The following is a 22,427-nucleotide window of genomic DNA, read 5'->3' as shown; positions in this document are numbered from 1 at the left end:
CAGTTGCAGTACATTCCTGGCAATGAACAGTCATACACTGGCAGATTGTTGGCTGATATCCTTTATCAAGAATTTTCCAAAAAGGTGGAGCTGTGTAATCGTGAAAGGGCTGTAAATGTATTCTGATTTCAGTGTTTTGGCATGAAACATTCAAGGTAGGGGTTGACTCTGCCGCTGGGGTCATTTGAATCAATTAGGACTGTGTGGTAATTGTTGGCCGGCTAGTATTAGGCATTGCTGTGAGATATGATTGATTTAGACTTTGCTGTAGATTGCTCAAAAGGCAAGCTAAAATCCGAAATGCTGTTTGTGTTAATCTCCCACTTAGCTTATGTACAACAGGGTTTGGGGCATCTGGGCCCCCTTGTTTGGAAGGCATTCAAAAATTGATAAATGCATACTGGTATTATCATTAGACAGTCTTACCACTCCAATGTGTGCTTTAGTATTTCTATTTGAAATAATTATCTGTTTATGAAATGACAACATAATGACTTGTGTAAGGGGCTGAACAATGATAAATCCTGAACAAAATCAGCTGAGCAAAAGCTGGTGTTATGGCCTGTAGTGTTCAATGTTAATGAACCAAGCTATTTTGTAAACAATTGTGTACTATGAAAGCACTGTGGAAAACTTATGGACCTTGCAGGCTAATTAATGGTTTTTGCTAAGGCAAGCATGCCGCTGCTCCTCATGCTTAAGGTTAGGGATCTGAATGAACCCTTAATTTTAGGAATTAAATGTATAGTTCATCCAAAAATGAAAGTTCTACTCACCCTGGTGAGTAAATGATGGAATGTTCATTTTTGGGAGAACTATTCCTTTTAATTTTGTGTGAAATGTTATAACTCGTAACTCACAACTAAAATTAGTTGTGAACTAGGGATGTGCTTGACGACTAATTTGACTGTCATTTGAACAAAAAGTTTTGTATCCGACTAGTTGACTAGTCTAAAAGTAAGAAACCCCCAAAAGATTGTAAGAAAAAAAAACAACAACATTGTGCGTGCGTGTATATAATAGCCTACATTTGAAATACTTAATCTATGAATCACACTGACAAATCCCTCAGTGAATTCCACTAAAAATAAGTCACAATTATGCCGTACTCTTTCTTGCCTCGCGTTATCTTCATTTAATTTTAGGCGGTCGTTAAAAAGAAAAAATAGAAGAAAACACACTCAACGTCAGCCGATGCTTATTTATTAAAATCAGCTGGGGAAATTCAGAACAATGAAAAAATCAATCAATAGCCTGACAGAATTCTTCATCTTCATATAATGTTAGCCAACGTATTAAAACACAAGACAAAAACAATAGGGGATTTTATCAAGCAATAGCATTAAAACGGCTTTTAAAAACATACTTCGTCATGTAACAAAACAAACAAAAAGAAAGACAGGACCTGAGGCGATTAGGGTTTCCATCCAAAGTTACGAATTTAACTTGCGCACAAAATTGGAATATCACATAAAACGTTTGCGAACAAGCACTGTTTCCATCCAACGCATCAAAGAGAACAAAATGGTCACTTCCTGTTAAACTGGCACTAAATATCAGTAAGAAAGCTAGGAGAACTGAATATAATAATTTTCATATGATAAATTACTTGCGCCTCAGAGCGAGCAGAAGAAACACAATAAATGATGTAATTGCTTTCGGAGGCGGATGCATGCTGCTGTTTGGGAACGCAGTCGTGTAAGACATTATACAGAAATACTTAGATGACAGACTTTGATCAGGCATTTCAGAACGACCATAACAACATTTCAGATGCTGTGGAACGAGATCATGCAGTTCGCTGCTAGTCAAGTTATCCCGCCTCATAGCACAAAGTTAATTTTTTTTTTATATGCACTTAGAGGAATTTATTTGCAAAATGCATTTCCATCTCCCATTATTCACATTTAATCCTTTTTCGCCCAAGTCATAAACCACCACAAGCGAGAGCAAAAACTTTTTTCCGAATTAAGGGATTTTTATTCAAAATTTGGCGTTTCAATCACTCGTTTCTCATTCGATACTTCAAAATGCGCATTAAAACAGGGTGATGGAAACCTATTCCTGCACTTGAAAAAACTTAGAGATAACGAAAAGCGAGCCAACAGAATTTCGGAAAGCGCCTGGACATCATGCAGCACCACAGAAGTGGGTCTTCGAGGAATAGATGGCGCAGATGGGATCGCAGCGGCGGCGGGCTGTAGTGAATGACATTAGCTGGCTTTGGCTAGTCTCTAAGCTAACGCCTATTTGCCTGTAATGAATATGATTATGCATCACTCCAATAGAGTTATTGTAAACCAATTTGACATTACACAGTTCAAACAAAACTTTTCAGTTTTCTTCGAATTCAAAATAATCCCACACCTTGCTCGTCTTTCGCGTGGTCACTTTTGAGCTCGCCACGAAAAAAAACTAAAATGATACATAAAATGTAACTTAAAATGATGGTAATTTGAATGATAATCAAGTATTTTTTTTTTTTTTTTTTTGTCATGTAATCGACTTGTTTTCAGTGTCGACTAGTAGGAGCTGTACCGTTTAGTCGACTAGTTTACTAGACCCGCACATCCCTAGCGTGAACTAATATTATTTGTTTTTTATTATTATACTAATTGCTTCTGTTTAGGTGTATAGTTGATTTGTTGATGAACTGATTTTATTTTATATATATTTAAGAAACCCCCATCCCCTGGTAATACCGGTGTTGTCACATGTCGATTAACCGGTGGGAAAATTTAATCACCGTCACAACCCTAAGTCAAAGCAATTACAAATCTGACACTTGGGTAAAAAAGCCATATCTAGGATGCAGAATTTCATATAATTCAGAATGGACCAGCAACAAACTAGTAACACGAACTTGTTAAATAGCACTCTAAACACCTGTCTTCAATTTTGAATGTAAGAACATCTCAAATTTCCTTCAGAAAATGTAAAATGCAGTGCTGTTATAATAATAATTTAGCATTTAGGTAATCTCATTCATTTTATACTTCATCTTTTTCTGATGTGTGACATGATTTTTGGAGATATGGAGTATTGGATGGTACGAACATGTGAAAGTCATGTAGCTCTCATGGCAGTCTTCTCCAGCACTGGCCTGAAGTTAATGCCACTAAAATTGAATCAGCCCTTTTAAGAGGCAGCCTCTCCTCTGGAGCACCAGCTTACTTGGCAGACTTGTGGCTTTTATTTTTTCACTAACGAGAGGAAATCAATACAAATCTATGATGGTCCATGTTGAAGGCTTGTGGCAGTGGAAGTACTCTGTGGCTGCTTGGCATGATGGGAGTACTCTGATATTCAATGCAGTCTGCTGTTTGGCAATACAAATATTTGAATCCTTTATTATTGCAACTAGAATAAAGAGTTAAAATTGGCTCTTAAACTGGAGTAAAACACATTGGTTACTGTGTTTGTCTCTGCAATGCTTAATTCTGATTGGTCAAAGTAAACTATTTGACCTTTATACAGTTTAACAAGCATGACTAGTTGATTTTACATTCCTTACATAACATATTATATATGTTGAGAGCAAGCATAACTAGTTGATTTTACATTCCTCACATAACATATTTCAGAAAAGCCTTTACTTGACTTTTGATTTGTGTATTATTTTTTTTGTATATTTGTATTATTGTATTTGTATACTCTCTCTCTCTCTCTCTCTCTCTTTCTCTCTCTCTCTCTCTCTCTCTCTCTGTGTGTTTGTGTGTGTGTGTGTGTAGATATATATTGTATATATATATATATATATATAGTTTTCTCTGGTGAAGAATCTTTTTGCAGCTACCTAAAAATAAATACAATTTTAAAGCTGTCTTTTTATTTGTCAGATGTCATATTTACCATAATATTTATGGATAGAAAAAGAGTTTTAGAACTAGGGCAGCACAATATATCGAAATAACGCAAATGTTAATATCGCAATATGCATATCGCAAGGATGTGCGATATCTGAATCATTTTAATAATAGGCTACTTAAATCAAAACGTTGCAAAAGGTCAAAGTTTTAGTTCGACGCATATAGCAGAGAATTGCTTGATGTTAAAAAGAGTTAAGTGCAGTAAGTTGCAGAAAACAACTCTTTGCCGTCTCGTCTTGCTGTCTGACTCACATCTGAAGTGCGTGCACAAGCTGCATCTTGCACAGCGTCTCTTCAGTTCTGGCGCACATGTGCAAAGCGCGTGCATGGACACAGTGACGCGTATCAGACGGCGCACGAACACAGAGTTAATTCATCCTTTCACATCTCCTCATATTTGAACAGACACATACACACATACATGTGAACAGCTGAGAAAGTAATCGGATGTGTATCATTATACTGGATCCGTGCGGTTGGATTTAAAGGGACAGCAGACTATAAATACGTGCTGCTGAATATGCCACTAATGTTAATCAAACAACAAAACAGCTATAAGAAAGATTAATCTAAATTTAATTCATACAGTGGACACCGTGCAGTGTTATTTTACACTTAATTATTAAATTTCTGTACCTGAATACTACTGTTTATTTTATCTATGCTTGTAAATTGTGTATTTCTTTTTTTACTGACTGTTCACTTGCCTTTAATCATGTTTGAACTTTCTCAGACTATAGTTTTTGCTGTTTTATATGAAGAAGTACTTAAAATGTATGGAAAGCAAAGTTACAATGATATAAAATTGGTGTCTTTATTTATAAAATGTTTTTGTATGTTCACACTGATGTTAAAGTGACATTTTCTGATTTGGGCAAACCATTGGGCCACACAGAGCTTTAAGGTTTTCAGTGTGGTGTAAGCATGCAAGATTACAAATGTTATTAAGCGATAATTGTGCAGTTTACAACTGTTTGCGTTCTTATGAATCATTTTTGTACTTGTGTATCTCTGATTAACAGGAACCTGCCATCATGGGATTGCCGTCACCAGCCAATGTGCTGAAGTGAGCTGGATTTTCCCTCCGGTTTAACCCCGACCCCTCCCCCAGGGGCCACTCCCCCCTCCATCCCACCGGAGGACCAGCAATCATGGCGGGAATCAAGCGCGGGTACGACGGAAAGATCGCTGGACTATATGACCTGGACAAGACGCTCGGCCGTGGCCATTTCGCCGTGGTCAAACTAGCGCGTCACGTCTTCACCGGCGAAAAAGTGGCAGTCAAGGTGATTGACAAGACCAAGCTCGACACGGTCGCGACCGGTCACCTGTTCCAGGAGGTCCGTTGTATGAAACTGGTCCAGCATCCCAACATCGTTCGGCTCTACGAGGTCATTGACACGCAGACAAAGCTCTACCTGATCTTGGAGCTTGGCGATGGTGGTGACATGTTTGATTACATCATGAAGCACGAGGAGGGACTGAAAGAGGAGCTGGCCAAGAAATATTTCGCCCAGATCGTGCACGCCATCTCGTACTGTCACCGGTTGCATGTGGTTCACCGTGACCTGAAGCCAGAGAATGTGGTGTTCTTTGAGAAACAGGGCCTGGTCAAGCTCACCGACTTTGGCTTCAGTAATAAGTTTCAGCCGGGAAAGAAGCTCACCACCAGCTGTGGCTCGCTGGCTTATTCTGCCCCTGAGATCCTGCTGGGAGATGAGTATGATGCACCTGCTGTGGGTAAGTGTGTTTGTAACTCTGGATTTAAACTCCGCTCAGTAATTCCTTCAAAACGAACAAATGCCTATGCACATTTGATTTCCTCATTATTTTAGTGTCTTGAAAAACTGTTTTAGGATTGCAGTGATTTTATCACGTGTTAAGGATGTTGTTTGCCATAATGTTCATAACGGTTGGTTGAGGAAACTGTCTTAACCACCATACTCAAATTAATTGTATTCACAGTTATAATTGTTAACTAAAATGAAAACCAATTGCAAGGAATTTGGCAAATCCAATTTCCCAGAAATGAAAAATTAATATAGCATGAAAATAGCGTGTTAGCTGTTTCTACATGCATGCATTTGCTGTATGGTAAACTGTCCCAGTATGAGCAGTACTGATCAGTGGTTTAACAGCAGCATGATCTATTGATTTATTGAATTATCTGTCACTGTAAGGCATCTCCATACTGCTGCCAAAAACAAGCCTTAACCTCTTTATCAGAAAACATGTCAGAACAACCCTCTTAACCCTAGATAGACCAAGTGTGGTTCTTGTCAGTTATGAAGAGGAACTGTTATTTGAGCTTCAAGTTCTGGATCATTAGGCCATGGCTTCTTGAAGTGCGTTGGTGGATTCCTTTCATCAATGCTGTGTTAGCTCCTCAAGATAATGAACACAAGCGTGCAAGTGTATGCAGGCTGGGACCTAACCTTTCCAAGGCTTAGAGGTGGTAGAGGTGTTTGGCATGTCAGGGCATGCAAAGCTCAAATCCATGGACTGGCCATTGCAGGGAAATGAAAGAAAGATTCCTTTCTAAGTAGCCAAAGCTTGGCTTTGCCTCACTAAGACCAAGATGATCAAAAGTGATTTGTGCTGGCTGATGTCATTGTTTTAGCACTTGATATAAAATATGCAAATCAGATAATGCCTCCTCATTTAATGAATTGCTTGAGCCATGGTCACTGATGAAGACTAAATACAACCACTTGTATTATCAGTGTAATATCATAATATCCATAGAAAATAGGTGTTTTTGTGCTGAAAAGCTTTAATTTCCATGCATGGTGCAGGATTATTCCAGCACAGGTAGCATAGTTAAACCGTATTTTTACTATATCTCTGCACACATTTGTATGGTAACTATCTGTCACACCACTGCAGTTGTTGAGGCATCATCTTTGGTTAATTGTATTTCCAGCCCTTATACAGGCAGGTGGAAGGACAGTTAATCTGCTCTTTGATTGAGCTGAGCTTCCCTGCTGGAGACCTGATTAAACACTCTTTATTGACAATGTCAGTGTGATCAAATAGACATTGTGCTCTTCCCTGCTGAGGTGATTTCTGCTTTTGCTTCCCAATCGATAATAATTCGTCCAGTGTTTGGCTGGGTACACGGTTTAATACTTCTCTGTGCTCCTAGAACGATGCATCTCTGTAAAACAGAGACAGGCTGTGAAGCGAGGTGTAATTTGGAACTGTCAGGCCGTGTGTTTGTGGTAATTTCTTGTAATACAGATAAATACATCAGGAGAGGGATAGTTGAATATCTGATGGGTTTAATCCTGTGCTAAGCTAATATTGTTCAATTTAGTTGATTCGCAATTGTCTGTTTTTATACACATTTTTCTTTAAAGGGGGTAATTGTTTTTTTTTGGAATTTTTTTTTTCTCCAGTCCAAAACATTTCAGCTCAACCGCATTAAGATATTAGGTGAAACCAGGATAAATGCTATTACTACACAGATTGTAATATGTGAGAAAATTAGTCTAACATTGCACTGTATTGTGCTTGTGTGTAGCACCTACTGCTCTGCACGTACTTCTATTTGTTGTTTCATATGTTACTAGATTACAAGACGATATATATGTTATATGATGCAGACATTAGATGTAATGCTCTTTATTTATTCATGCTGAACTTAGCTAATTGATATAGTAGCATTAACAAAATACTTATGGTTTGCATTGACCTTCAGTATTGAATTGCTCATTTTGCAAACACTTTTAAAAAGAGAGATCTGGAACATACTCAGGCTTAATGGATGCAGAGTTCTCTGCAGTAATGGAAACACATGCCAAGATGTCCTAACCTTGGCTTCTCCGTCTTCATAAAATTGATGAGCAGTGGGATTCATTTTCAATATAATTAAATCATTTCCAGGGGTTACTTGGAGACTCTAGAAAGGGGCCCAACTTAATAGATTTTGTTAGATCCTAATGTTGGACAGAAATTTATTATCATTCGTTTTTGTACAATAAGTCTAAACATAAATCGCAGAAGCTGTATTTGTAATCTTGTGATATGATTTAATGGTTTATGGCTAGATATATTTAATGGAACACATTTTACACCCCTGTATCTTTCATTTGTCCTTGAAACAGACTGCTACTAGTTGGATGGTTGATTTTCCTGAGCAATCCTTAATTTATTTTTATAAAATTTTTACCTTTGCATTGACATTTTTTAAACCAACTACTATGGATGAATGGCTTGAAAAAAATGAATGAACTTTTACACTAAAGAGAAAAACAGGCTTGTGAAAGTTTCCATCATTTAAATCGATGGCAACTCTGAAAGGAATTTGACTTTTCCACTCCAGTTAGTTGCTTAATAGTCTGATGCTTGATTATATCTGATTAAAAAGAATCATACCTTGACATGTTTGATCCTGTTTGTTTCCTTCAGATGTCAATTCTGAACTCAAGCATAAGTCAAACACAAGTTAACCTACTTACAAATCTTTTGTCAGGGAAACCATGCGCAACAGGATTTGAAAACATTTCCTTTGGTTATTTAAGTAAAAAGAGTGTGTGCAATTTATTTTTGTTAGGTTGTTTTTTTTTTTTTTTTTGTAAATACTCTCTAGTTAGAGTATATAGAGAATCCACCGAACAAATTTAAATTGAATTTATTAATTTATAAATCAGAGGCTGGTTTAGTTAATATTGTTTATAAATGTCAGAAATTAAACATCATATGAATTGTGTGTAAAATTATTTGCACATGTCCAGGCCTTCATTGGATTGATGCTAAAAATAGACTTCAATATTTGTCTAGCACTGTCTGTTTAGCTATTTTTTTAAATCATAAACCTCAGAAACAGACTATACATATGATTATTAGACTAGCATGCATTTATTTTTATATGAGTTCATGTATTCACATGGATTTTATGCAGGGGGACATACCTGCCTCTGACAAACAAATCAAAGCTTCTGTCTTAAATATTGGCCCAATTTCAAATCAAATGAGATCACAGAAGTGTGTAACCAGCAGCACATGGCAAATTGCATGCTTAGATGTTGTTAATTAAATAAAGTGTCCTTATAAAGTGATGGCAAACTAGTGGCTTCTTTGAATCAACATGTCCTTGTAATCTTAAATATTTATTATTTATAGCAAAGCTCAATTTTTCCATGTTTTCCTTAAGCTCCGTAGTGTTGACTTTGGTTTGATTTGTTGTATGATTATCTAAACAAGGGAAACACAAGCTGAATTCCAGAACCATGAACACTGATGTCTGTAGATTCAGTCTTGACTGTGGTTGGTTGGTTTATTGGCTCCATGGCAGTAGAGTTCACAAGGCTTTTGGTTTGTTTGAAACATTGCATTCCAGCATTATTCTGCCTTTCAAAATTAAAATGTATCAATAAGACTATACTGACAAACTATATCTTATAGCTGCATCTATCTAGCATCTATCTGCATCTATCTAGAACCATGTCCATTCAGTCATCTGAAAGCATCACCAAAGACAAACGTGTACACACTGTGGGAAACTTTGTCACACACACACACACACACACACACTGAACACTGAAGTGCAGCTTGTGTGTGTGTGAATGTTCTCAGCTTTCTTCCACACTTCCAGCAGAGTCCCTCAGCTCAAGTCGACAGCTCAGGTTCATCTCCTAGAGCGTCTCATGCCTGCTATAAATGACTCTATCTGAAGTTAACTTTCATCAGAGCATCATGAAATGGCACGTACGCTAGTTACTGCGTAATTTGTTAATGGTTTATAGACTTATGGTTAAAAAAAATGCAACATTTAGTACAATGAAACCAAAATTAAACAAATTTTTCACTTCCACATTATGCCACAATATCTTTAGTAAGAAAAATGTAAATCTAATGTACAAGTGCATGATTTGCATAAGTAGTTTGGATGGCTTTTAATGTCTTTGCAATGTTACCATCATGACAAAGTTTAATACATTAATATGGTATTTTTACTATATATTTTTGACCTACTTGGTTAGGTCAAAAATACCAGTACTTTGTCAATACAGTTTTTTTTTTTTTTTTTTTTTTTTTTTTTTTAAGCAACAATACCAGTCTTGCTACAGTATAGGAAGTTCAGAGTGCTGACATTTGCAGACATTTGACTGTGCCTAGCTTATGGTATGCTGCTTTGGGTGTGAACAGTCAAATGCAAGTTCTCACCCTGGTGCGGTACTGATGTAAACAGTCAAAACGAATCGTTACATTAGGCCTTGGCAGTACATTAGGCTAATAGACCTGCCTGCCATTCTCTATTATGTCATTAATATTAATAAGGCAACAATATTGGCACGAAGAAAACATTGACCGCTTGCTGCTTTTCATTTATTTCTTCATTACTGTCTGTTTGCTCTAATAATGATTTGAAAAACCTTGGCACATAGTTTACTTGAGTAATACTTTAAGACTGTGTGTGCCATTGTTTTAATTTGTTTATTAATATTCAACTATTTAAATAAGAGTATTTAGTAGAATATTGAAATTGATATCTAGAGCATGAAAATTATTATTGACCAATGATATGTTGGTATCAAGACATCTTCAAACATTAGAATGAAACTGCCAAAAGTGAATAGTGCAGTGGATTATTCCTTTGGCTGCTAATGGTATGAACAATAGCAACTTAGACTGAATGAAGGATAGTATCACTCAAAAAAATTTCTATATACAAATCATTCTATAATATATAAATGATTTGGCACAAACTTGTCAAAAACCTGAGGCCACCTGACAGCTCATAGTACCATCGGATTTATGTTTATGTTGTTCAAAAGTTTGGGGTCAGTATTATATACATGTATGTGTGTGCGTGTGTGTATGTATATGTATGTATATATATATATATATATATATATATATATATATATATATATATATATATATATATATATATCAATTGATTAAAAGTGACAGTAAACACATTTATGTAGTTGCAAACGATTTCCATTTAATGATTTCCAAGTAAATGCTATTCTTTTGAACTTTCTATTGATCAAAGAATTAGGGCTGTGTGATTTGGGGAAAATATCTAATTGCGTTTTTTTTTTTTTTGTCAGATATTGCGATTGCAATTTGATTTGCGAATTGATTTTTGCAAAGTCCAAGCTTCAGCTTAATCTGTCAATAATGTGCAGCACAGTATGAGTATCGTTTCCCTGCTGGAAAAAAACAAAAGAAACCATCACAGAAATTCTTATGGTTTCTATTAAAACAATTACAAAATTCCTTTTTGTAGTGTGTTTTGGCCATTATTCCAATAGGAATTACTGTGGTTCTATTGTTTCGCATCTGCTAGATTACATCCCACCAATAGAATCCATCAAATACCAGTAGACACTTTTATAGTTTACATTAAAGCCAATATAATTCCCATTATAATCTTTAAATCCATTACATTTTCTATTGTGTTTTGGGAGAGGTTCTATTGTTTTTTTTTTGTTTTTTTCCAGCAGGGAATATTATAATTGTATTACTACTTTTACAGAATTTACTTAATTACTGAATTTCACAGAAAAGATTAGTATACTTTGTGCAAATAAAGAACTGTATTACTTTAGTCAATTATTAAAGTATTACATAGGTTACGTAGGCTGATTTATTAATTTTTAAGTATTTGGTTTTTTTTTAACAAGTGTGCTGAATGTTTCATTTCATCCAAGTGAAATTAGCAAAGCAGTTAGACTGAATTTACACTTGTTTTAAACGCAGAGCCAGGCGCGAGTTGCCACAGGTTGTGCGCTTGCATCAACCTCGTACTTATTGCAAGATGTGCTCAAGTATAACAGAGTATTATGAGACAGACTGCGTGTGTGCGGCGAGTGTAAACACCTCCTCCGTGAGACGCTGCAGAGAGGAGCAAGTATGAGAAGCATTCAGAGACACAGGCTGTGTGTGCGGTCTTCTGAATTGGGAATAGCGAACATGCATTATAAACTTCTTTCAAATTAGAATCCGTTGGGGAGATAAAATGTGCAAGATAATGTTCATGTACTAATAAAAACATCTAAGAATATACATTTTATTCTCCAGTACTGAAAGCAGAACCAATAAGGGAGCTCTTGATATGTGTTGTGACGCAGCTCTTGCAAATTAACGTTACCTTTCTGGTGTCTGTCATTTCGAACCTAAAGTAATCTCATATTACATACATTTTTCTTTAGTATTAATTTACCAACTATTGATCTGACCCTGTAGATGCCATAATCACACATTTTCTCTCTCACCTGCTTTTTTTTTTTTTTTTAAATGGTGGGGTTTACACAGTTGGCTAGAGCAGTGCTGACTGGGGAGAATGGAGGTGCGCTCACTGTGTTGGTTAGTAAGCCTGCCACTCAAGGTTGGCAGTCATGCATATGGTCTGGAACAGAGAAATATTGCATCTATATCACAGGCTTTGCGATTAGCACAACCGCAACGTCTCAAATCGCGATTGCAATTCGATTTCAATTAATTGCACAGCCCTACAAAGAATGATAAAAAATATGTATCACTGTTTCAACTAGGGATGTCAACGATTAATCGATGATCGAAAATAAGAAATGCTTCTTGAGCACCAAATCAGTATATTGAATTATTTCTTAATAATCAAGTGACCCTGAAGACTGGAGGTAATGGATGATCAGAATTCAGCTTTGCCATCACAGGAATAAATTGCTTTAAAAAATAATAATAATTAATAATAATAAACATTTTATACATTTTATAAAACTTCAAACTTTTTGAATATATATATATATAATATATATATATATATATATATATATATATATATATATATATAGAAAGATTCCTGCTCTAACCAGCTCTTAAAACAGATTAATGTCAGCAGGATGTCAGCTCTGACTAGCCATTGTGTCTTTCTGTGAGGTGCGGTAACCCTATACAAGCATTGGGATAGCCTAGTTAACAGTGAAGGACTTTTGCATGTGTGTTAGAGGAAATGATGCATACTTTCTGTCGGAGCAGCACGCTGCTCCTCTCTTGGCTGCTCAGAAGCTGGTTACTGGAGAGGAGAACCGGTGCTATGAGCTCACCAGACAAAGTTGCCAAGTGACTAATCCCCAATCACTAATTAAAGCACCAGCAAGGCACATATGCTGCCTGCACGCTTACGCGAGTCCCGTCACTTCTGCTGCACTGGCACCACAAGGAGGGGACGGCAGTGAGGTGTAACTTCTACCCTCCTCCTTGTCTCCTCCCTTGTCTCTCTTTTCTGTGCTATGCAGCACTAAAGCTCTGGACTGGAGAGAGAGGGAACAGAGCACAAATGTGAGAGATGGATGGTGCAGACTATTAAAGGAAATGGAGGAACTATGATTAGAGTGGCATCTTTTCCTGATTTTGCATGTACAATGTGAAGTCCACCCGGAGGGCCATTAATCCAGGCCGCTGGTTGCTATGGTAACACCTGCTGCCGCTGTTGAACCAGGTGTGTCCGGCACTCTTGAGGTTTTCCAGAGATATGTGCCCCCCCGTTCAGATCACCCATCAGACCGGACACCAGGACAGAAGAAAAAGGCTCCAGGTGCAGGGGTTCTGATGCGTCTCACTCTTTCAGGGCTCAATGTTTTTTTTTCTTCAGATCACCCTGACTCTTATTTATATATATATATATATATATATATATATATATTTTTTTTTTTTTTAATTAAATTCAAAATTGTTTTATTGGCATGACTGTAAATGTTACAATATTGCCAAAGCTTAGTATACATGTGCAAAAACATAAAAAAAAAATATAATAACAATAATAATAATTAAATGAACATCACAATAATATAATGGAATATTATAACTGAAGTATTAAACTGTAACAAATTATAACGTGTGAACATTTGATAGCACAGTCTTAAACTTACATAGAAACACACATACACACTAAGGATCACTGTGGTGGACAGTAGGGTAACACTGAGGTCAAACACAATACACACATTCAGCTTCTGTCTCTCAGGCTGTGGCACATCCACACGTATCTAACAGCAAGTGCTGCTGTCTGTCCCTCTCCTAATAGTATCTTTATTTGTTCTTTTTCACTAATGGCTGTAAAGTTCTTTTTTTAAGTTGGTGAATTTGTTGAAGTAAAGGTTTCTCATGGATACGTATTTATGACAATGAAGGAGGAAGTGCATCTCTGTCACAATCTCTGACCACACACCCTTTGCTCTCTGGGTAACCAGTTTTTTCTGTGTCTGCCAGTCTCAATGGCTAGACTGTGCTCACTGAGCCTGTACTCGGTCAGGATCCATCTCTGCTTTGTGTCTCTGACACAATATAATTTTTCAATTCATAATTTGATTTTAGAGTTCGATACAATTGTAATTTACTTTGTGTTTTAGTTTCTTGGTCCCGATGTTCCAGATATGTATTTTTAGATTGTTTGATAATTTGATTTATTTTGATGTTTGGGTTAGAAGCACACGTCTGTTTCACGATGTGGGAAGATTTGCATAACTCCGCCCAAATGTTCATGCAAAGAAAGATCCTAACCTTTGATTCTCGCTATTGCCGCCAGCGTCATGTCGTGGAGACACTGTTTCATTGTGAAAGCGAAAATACTTTGTTTGGCCTTCCAAAAGAGGACACAACTAGAAATCAGTGGTTAAGTTGTATTTGTATTTATGTTCGGGAACAGTTCAACCCAAATATTCAGCTGTGTGCAGCACATTTTATAGAGGACTGTTTCTTGATCCTGGGAGAGAAGACTACAATGCCGGCGCTTCTGACTCACAGACTGTAAGTACGTTTACATATTTAAAGGATTTGCCACTGATGATTCAATTCTCAATTCCAGTCCTTGCGCCCCCCTGCTCTGCACATTTTGTATGTTTCTCTTATGGCTTCAGACGTAAGATGAAAATCCATGAATGAATGTTCTGAAGTGAGGTAAAATTCAGCAGATTTCCCCTGCTCAGGGAGTAGGGAGCAATGAACACTGTAGGGACCATGTCAGTGGGAACACAGGTCATGCACGGTGCTCACTTCTAATGAGCTGATTATCTCAATTAGATGTGTTAACAAAGAGAGAAATGCGAAATATGCAGAGCTGGGGGGCGTGAGGACTGGAATTGAGAACCGCTGATGTAGAGTAGAGCTTGTTGTTTGTTGTTTCTCTGATCACAAATGCAGACATGGTTTTATGTTTACGTGCCACAATGCAACACAACGTATAAAAACACAGTACAAGTCATTATAATCCATAATTATGTTCCCACTGGAAGCAACAAATGCCTCGTTTGTAATGGATTTTATTGTTATTGTCTCAGCGCTCCGGTGTTCTGACCGGGACACGCATCACAGTATGGTAAGGGGCGTAACATTTTCATCACGCGCTTGAGGCATTCGGCCAATCCCAACGCGCTGGATTGCTGGCCAATCAGAGCACACCTCACTTTTCAGAATGATGAGCTTTGTAAAAAAACGACACGTTTCAGAAGGCGGAGCATAGAGGAGAAACAATAATGTACAGTATGTGGAAAATAATGTGTTTTTTGAACCTTAAACCGCATAAACACATTTCGTTACACCAAATACGCCAAATAATTTTCTTTTTAGCAACGTCATATGACCCCTTTAATTTATTTACGTATGACAGGGAAAAAAGTGTACTGTATATAAAGATTTTTCTTTGTTTTATTTCCCAATGACTTTTTAATTTATTATACTAGCTAGTTTTTTAACTGCTAAAGTTTAACTAATGTAATATAACAATGCTATAAATTTTTTTTGTAATAGTAATACTATTTTATATTTTATTTAAAAAGATAAATAAAAAAATATTTACCACATTGTCCTTATCTGCTTTGTTGCTACACCTTATTATTGCTTGGGGGATGGGGGGATATTTATATATTTGTGTAAATTAATGAATATTTTTGCAACATTTTTATGTCAAGTTTTAATCTGGAACACTAGCTAGAAATTTTAACAGCTAAATTTATTTAATCATAAACCAACATCTACGTTCATGAACGCACTTTATTTGAAAATAAATAAATAAATAATGGTGTCAGTTGTTTATAATTTGTAATTTTAAACTCATTCTAAATTATACAAAATTATCAAATTGTTCTCTACATCTATACACACAATGTATTAGCCAGCTAGATAACTGTACCAACTGTACCATGGTGGTTTAAAGCAGCAGTATTTGCCGTGTTCAGTATTTTGCAGTGTGCTTTTGATGCCAGTTGTTTTCTTCATCGCTCACATCAAGATTGGTTTCCCTGAAGATGCTTTTCAGATTAAATGTTTTGGTTCATCTGCTTTTTTTCCAAACTCCGAGGACTCGGTTAATATCAAACAACATCTGCTGGCCTCTAGTTGCATGAGCTGAGAACATTATTAATGTCTAAAAATAAAACTGACTGGCCTTCCCCAGTTGGTATTCTCTGTTGTCGCAGGTGTCTATGTGCAGTGATTAGGCACTTCATATGTTTTGTGTGTGCATGTTTTTGCACGCAACTACCTTGTTCAGTAACACACACCTCTTCTTCTTAGACAGTGAGTCTTTTCAGTAGCGGTCTGACCTTTGTTTCAGTAGGACTCTTTATTTTGTGTAAGCACAGAAGGAGTGCACATAGTGGTCGGGGGTGATGGGACAAATGAAGGGAGAGCATTTCTGTTTCTCATGAACCTTCTGCCCTCAAACAAGGATGTGCTACAAATCTGTATCTTTCAGTTCCTGCTGGAGCATCAGTTACAGCACACAGATGCCACAAACATACAAAAAAAACCTTAGGCCCTGCCATGAAACTTAAATAGTCCTCATTGTCTTGGTCTACTTGGGTTCAGGTCAGCAATCACAGGATGTTATATATATAATATTGTTGTTTTATATATATGTGGCGGGAGGAGCAAACAACAGACACAGTGGGGGTGGCGTCAGGCCTCGGAGAGGCTTTTATTAACAGAAAATTAACCTAAAACGGGGAAATAAGTGTCCAAAAGGGGAGGTGTGTCCAAAATAAACATGGAATCTGGTCTCCTCGTCATGCTGCGGGGCTTAATATATATAAGAAAGAACCATAAATTTGACAGTATTTTACATTATTTTATATTATTATAATATATATATATATATATATATATATATATATATATATATATATATATATATATATAATGCTAGGACATTATCTGTTAATTTTACAGACATTTCCATTAACAAAAACACAATGCAATGTGCTAAATACAAAATACAGGGAAAACACCATTAAAAAAAAATAATAAATACGGCAAATTAATTTATTCCTTAAATTTTGTTAATGCAGTACATTATGCCCTGTAGTGTTGTCACAAGACCTGGTACTTCGGTACCAAGTCGGTACTAAAAAAACCCGAAAATGTCACAGTACCGTTTTTTTTTTTAAGTACCAGTGGTACTGAGTACCCGGTCAAACCGGTTCTTGATGCACTGTGCGAAAAGTGCGCAAAAAGCACTGAGATGAGGCGACCTCTAAAGGAGGAAACACACCAAACTAACGAAAAACTTTAAAGACAGACACCCTGATCAAATGAAAGAGTTCAAGCAGGTAAGTTTCACAGTGTTTCCCATACATTAGGAAATATCAGAACTGACTGCAACAAACAGATTTTCCAAAAGGCGTTGACTTCGTTGAATAAACGTGCACTGCACGTGTCAAAGTCTTAACCCGGTGCGGGTGTTTTTATATCACTGTATTTCTGAAGAAAACCGACTGTCTTCAGAATATTATGGATGTCATTTTCATTCAATCTTGCCTGTAATGCCTGAGCAGTGTTTGTGAGCGCAGGCTCAGCGCTTATTTGTTTACAGCCGTTACCGGGGAAACCTCTATCTGCTCCTCCTGCTGCTTTTAATTTGAATGTCGGATTGAAATGAACGCTGTTATTAGAGTAGTTAATCATTAGCATAAGCGCAGCTAAAGCCAATATAATGAGCATTAGAATTAAGTTGCTTTATTAATTATTTAATGCTTCTATAACTTTTATTAGGGAAAAAATGTACAAATTAACATTGTTTGTGTCATATCAGTCAGAAAAGCAGTTCTGGCCTTTTTTTTTTTTTTTAGCTACCTTATTTGTTATTTTTGGCTTTACAATTCAAAATCCCTTTCAAATTAAATATGTACACAGTTTGGATTAAATTATAGTAAAAAACAAAATTAATTTGCATGTTTTTGTGTTTTGCTTTGGTACCAAAATTGGTACAGAGATTTTCCATGGATTTTCACTGGTATTGGTACCGAATACTGAAATTTTGGTACTGTGACAACACTAGTGCCCTGTTTCATGGATTACAGTAAATTTTTCTTTTACACTTCTATATATAGAATATATGGAGTATTTTGTCTTGGCCAGTGACCAAACACATACCAGTGTGCTTAAAAAAGACTTGGAACACCTTAACAGCATTGACAGGTACATTTTTCAGATGCCTTAAAGTCACACCACTCGCATACAGACTGTGTTGCACCTGAGTTACGTAATAACAGCTCACTGGTCACGTTCAACATGAGAGCATGTCCGTCACTCCTGAAAGCTCCCTGAGTTAATGTACTGAAATGGATCTTCTACTTTAACGTAACCCTTTCTTGCAGTAATCAGATTCATTGTTGAGAATATTAGGCCACTGCAGTTTTCCATGTGAGCTCTTTTCGTCTGAATTATAGAGAGCTCTAGTTTACGACAAACCCCAGAGGTCTGATATGCTGATTTTCAATCGTATTATGCATGTATGGAACAGTTGGGAGAGCCGCATGCGAAGACTGCGGGAGACATGAAGGATGTGCATGAGGAATGCAGGCACAGATGCAGGATAGAAGTGTTTTATACATTTTGAAAGAAATTCAAGAGTGATTGATTACTGAAGTGACATTGTTTTGAGTTTATGAAGGTGATACCATAAGTGGATGGAGAACTGGAGAACAAGATTGTTACCTTTTGTAGATTTTCCAGTGCCAAAAATAAAAATCTATTGCTCACAGAAATGTTTAGCAGCACACATGCAATGTAAAATACATATATATATATATATATATATATATATATATATATATATATATATATATATATATTTGTGTGTGTGTGTGTGTGTGTGTGTGTGTGTGTGTGTGTAATTATATAGTTAATAAATCACTATTCAAAATAACAAATAAATATGAATATTTTAAGCTGTTAAAGTCACGTTTAAATTGTTAAATGTAACTATAAAAGGAACTAATTTTTAAATGCATTTATTCATTCCTGTTATTCTAGGTGCTCAGCAGGGCACTGAATGGCTTAAACAAACCATTTGAGATCAGTTAGGGTTTGCCTGTGTATGTGCACGCCATGTTAGCGAATCGATCTTGGATTACATGATGCTGTAAATATTTTATGATTTCGTGCAGGCGTTTCTAGCGCCAAGGTTGTGTAACAGTCTAAGATGCATCCAGGCTTGAGTATTGTCCAGTTTTGAGGTTAAAATAACCCAAGTTTTGCATAATGACTTGTAGAGCCCTGGCATCAAGTGCACTGTGACAGCAAACCGTCGAATAGAGCTGCATCTGACGGCTTGACAAAAAAGCACTTCAGTCACTGAGGGGCGTAGTGGTGATGGCATCTGCTGATGACTTGCTACAGTTCTACTGCAGACTTCACAGACTGAGCCATTGTTTCTTTATAAGGGAACTGCATTTGAAGTTCATCCACAGCTGACAGACAGAGCGCCACAGATGGACTCATGCACTAAAGGAGCCCTTTGTTTGGCCACAACCCATTAGTCTTTGTCTAGAGCTTTAGAGAGTGTGTTTGAGGCATTGCCCTGTCGCCAAATGCTTTTATATTTGAAGTATTCAGACGGTGAAATGAGTTGTTTGATTTATTTTGCTTGGATTGATCTTTTTGATGTGCCAAAGAGCTGTGAATGTCAGAGATGTTGTCTCTGAATGTCTTCGTATTGTTATGATGTCAGTATCTCAATGAGAGTTTCAGTGTCTTTGTTTGTGTTCGCCTTTTGTCGCAATTTCTTTTCTCGATTGAATTGGCAAAGGCATGATCTATCAGTAACTTGATTGTGATTGTTATAATAGTGTGCTGAGTTATCTGTTGAGTTGCCTGAAGGCAGCCATCAGGTGAATAAAGGCCCTTTCACATGATTTGTCAACATTTTCCAGCATGTTGAATTTGATGGAGTTAAACGTTGAGCTACAGTTGTGCACAGGTCAAGTGTTGAAACAACAATGGACATTATTATTATTATTGTTATTTTTAATACATAGGCTTAAACCTAGTCCTAGACTAAAATGCAAATCTGATCCTTGTGGCACGGATGATACAGAAGAGCATACACAGTAAACGGTGATATGGATACACACAGAGGAGACTGTTGACAAAGGAATTGTTGAATTGAAGTGGTTATTTTGGTTTTCTTCGCTTACAAAAAGTGTTCCCTCGCTTCATATAACCCAGATTGCACGTCTGATGGCAGATGGAGTATTCTGACAATAACTTTCATACCTTTTATGGACTTTGACACTGTTATTTACTTGGCAGTCTATGGGACAGTCTCAAGCCTCCAGGTTTTCATCCAAAATATCTTAAATTGTGTTCCGAAGACGAATGAAGCTTTTGATAGGTTTGGAACGACACTGGGGTAAGTGATTAATGACAAAATCTTCATTTTGGGGTGGAGTATCCCTTTAAGCGTGTTGGTCTGGAATGCTCTGCCCTGACAGGGTGCTGCTCATTGATTCAGAACCTGCCCTCTCCTCAGTCATTCAAAATTAAACAGATGTTGATTTATTAAATAATAGCTCTCCATCCATTCTATTTCCTGATGCTCATAATGGTCAGTGTAGTTCCTACCTTTTGTCCATGTAAAGTATCTGTTATTAGAGATTGACTATGGAACCAGACGAGAACATTTGACTTTCAATTTGTTCACACGTTGTTTAAAATTGGAGCAAGACATGTTCCTTGTGACACTGATCTTTATTTGAAAGCATAATAATTTCAAGGTCCTTGGGCTTCAGGATGGTGTGTAGTATGGATTCGCTCTCTTTCTATAAGGGCATTTTTGGGTTTCATTTGATTTTGAAAACCTTATACCATTTTCAAGAAGTTTAAATTTAATGACTCTGAAAAAGTTATGTGGTTGTCAAAGCACTGAAGCAGTTTTGTAAATGTTTTAATAACAAAATGTTGTGCCAAATGTCTTTTTGCATTAAAAAAAATAAGGTTTTCTTTTTTCTTTTTTTTTCTTTTTACTTTAGGTCCACCCAAAACGAACACATTGAGAAAAAAAAAAAAAAAAAAAAAACATGCGCATCTTAAAGGCACATTCAAAGCAATCATTGAGTGCGATTTGCATTTTTAATGTAAATTTGAATGAAAAAAGCTTATTCATGAAATAATAATACAACATAATCATATTAAATAAATATAACCATATAATAACAATAGAATAATATAATACAGCCAATCAGAATTCACCCAAGCATTAAAGTGACAGACTACTTAACTGCACTGTAGGCTTATAATAAGCAAAATGTTATCAGCCGTTGATGTGGTCGCTAATATAGTTATTGTTAGAGTTATTTATAGTAATTTTTCTTTGTGTGAAGGGGCCTTGAGTGGGCACTTTTTGGTCAAGACTGCAATCCATATAATAATTTCTAGTGCCACCATGGATGAACTGTTTAATCCAAATTTAAGAATCAGAAATGACAAAGCTCACCCAGTCATATTGGATGATTTAGTCCATAGGTAGAACATACGTGTTTACCCTGGTGTCAATGGTAGAGTTTAAAATACTGCAGGGTATCTGGCTATACTGTGAGCTCTTGCTGGGCCAGATTTGTTTCTGATCCATCTGTCTGTCAGTGGTCAGAGCAGAACCCACAGCATGTGGTTGTACAGGTCATTGCAGCCGAACAGTCCCAGCAGACACGGAAATGGTTCAGAGCCACTGGCACGGTGTATAACCACGGCTGTGCAATGCCTCAGGTGTACTGCTGCACACTCCACAGCAGATTGGAGCTCTCCAAGGAGCCATTATTAGATGAAACATCTCCCATTACCTTCTAGAAATGCACCCCTGTCATCTGTGCAAGCTAGAGCAAGAAATCATGCATCTTCCATTTTCTCAAATGTGTTGTCAATTTCATAATATGGACCTATTAAAGTGGTTTGCTGTTTGCCACTGCAAACTGTTGCCATAGTTGCGGTGACATCCCCAGGGAGTGAAGGGCTAATGCAAGTTTGGCTTAAACTTTCTCTTTACAGCTTTTTACAGCTGTACTTACAGTTTCTGATTTAAGATTAGGTAGTGCATGCCACTGCAAACCACTCATGCATTGGGTTTTTATGCTGTTTAGTTATTGAACATTCCGTAGCAATTGTTAATTACAGTATGTCCCTTGTGTTTTGACAGTTGGGGCTCATGGGGCATATTTTGGCTGCGTTAAACCAATTTTTCTCAGTCTGTGGGCCACCCACACTGCAAAATTGATTTAATGTCTGTTAATGGGCTCGGCTACTTCTGCCAAACTCTATTGACTTTCTGCTGCTCACCACCAGAGCACAAAGTCT

General features: G+C 36.8%; 1 protein-coding gene across 1 annotated transcript in view; it reads left to right on the top strand.

The window, feature by feature from the left end:
- Positions 1-22,427, top strand: part of LOC109061780 (SNF-related serine/threonine-protein kinase) — a 44,818-nt gene that overhangs the window by 2,822 nt on the left and 19,569 nt on the right. Inside the window, exon 2 of the mRNA XM_042772011.1 lies at positions 4,892-5,609. Coding sequence (XP_042627945.1) covers positions 5,021-5,609 — 589 coding nt within the window. The 5' untranslated portion in view covers positions 4,892-5,020. The remainder of the gene's footprint in view (positions 1-4,891; positions 5,610-22,427) is intronic.

The sequence above is a fragment of the Cyprinus carpio genome, chromosome A16 (assembly GCF_018340385.1).
Source record: "Cyprinus carpio isolate SPL01 chromosome A16, ASM1834038v1, whole genome shotgun sequence".
In the NCBI taxonomy this organism is placed as follows: Eukaryota; Metazoa; Chordata; class Actinopteri; order Cypriniformes; family Cyprinidae; genus Cyprinus; species Cyprinus carpio.
This window is presented reverse-complemented; position numbering and strand designations above follow the sequence as displayed.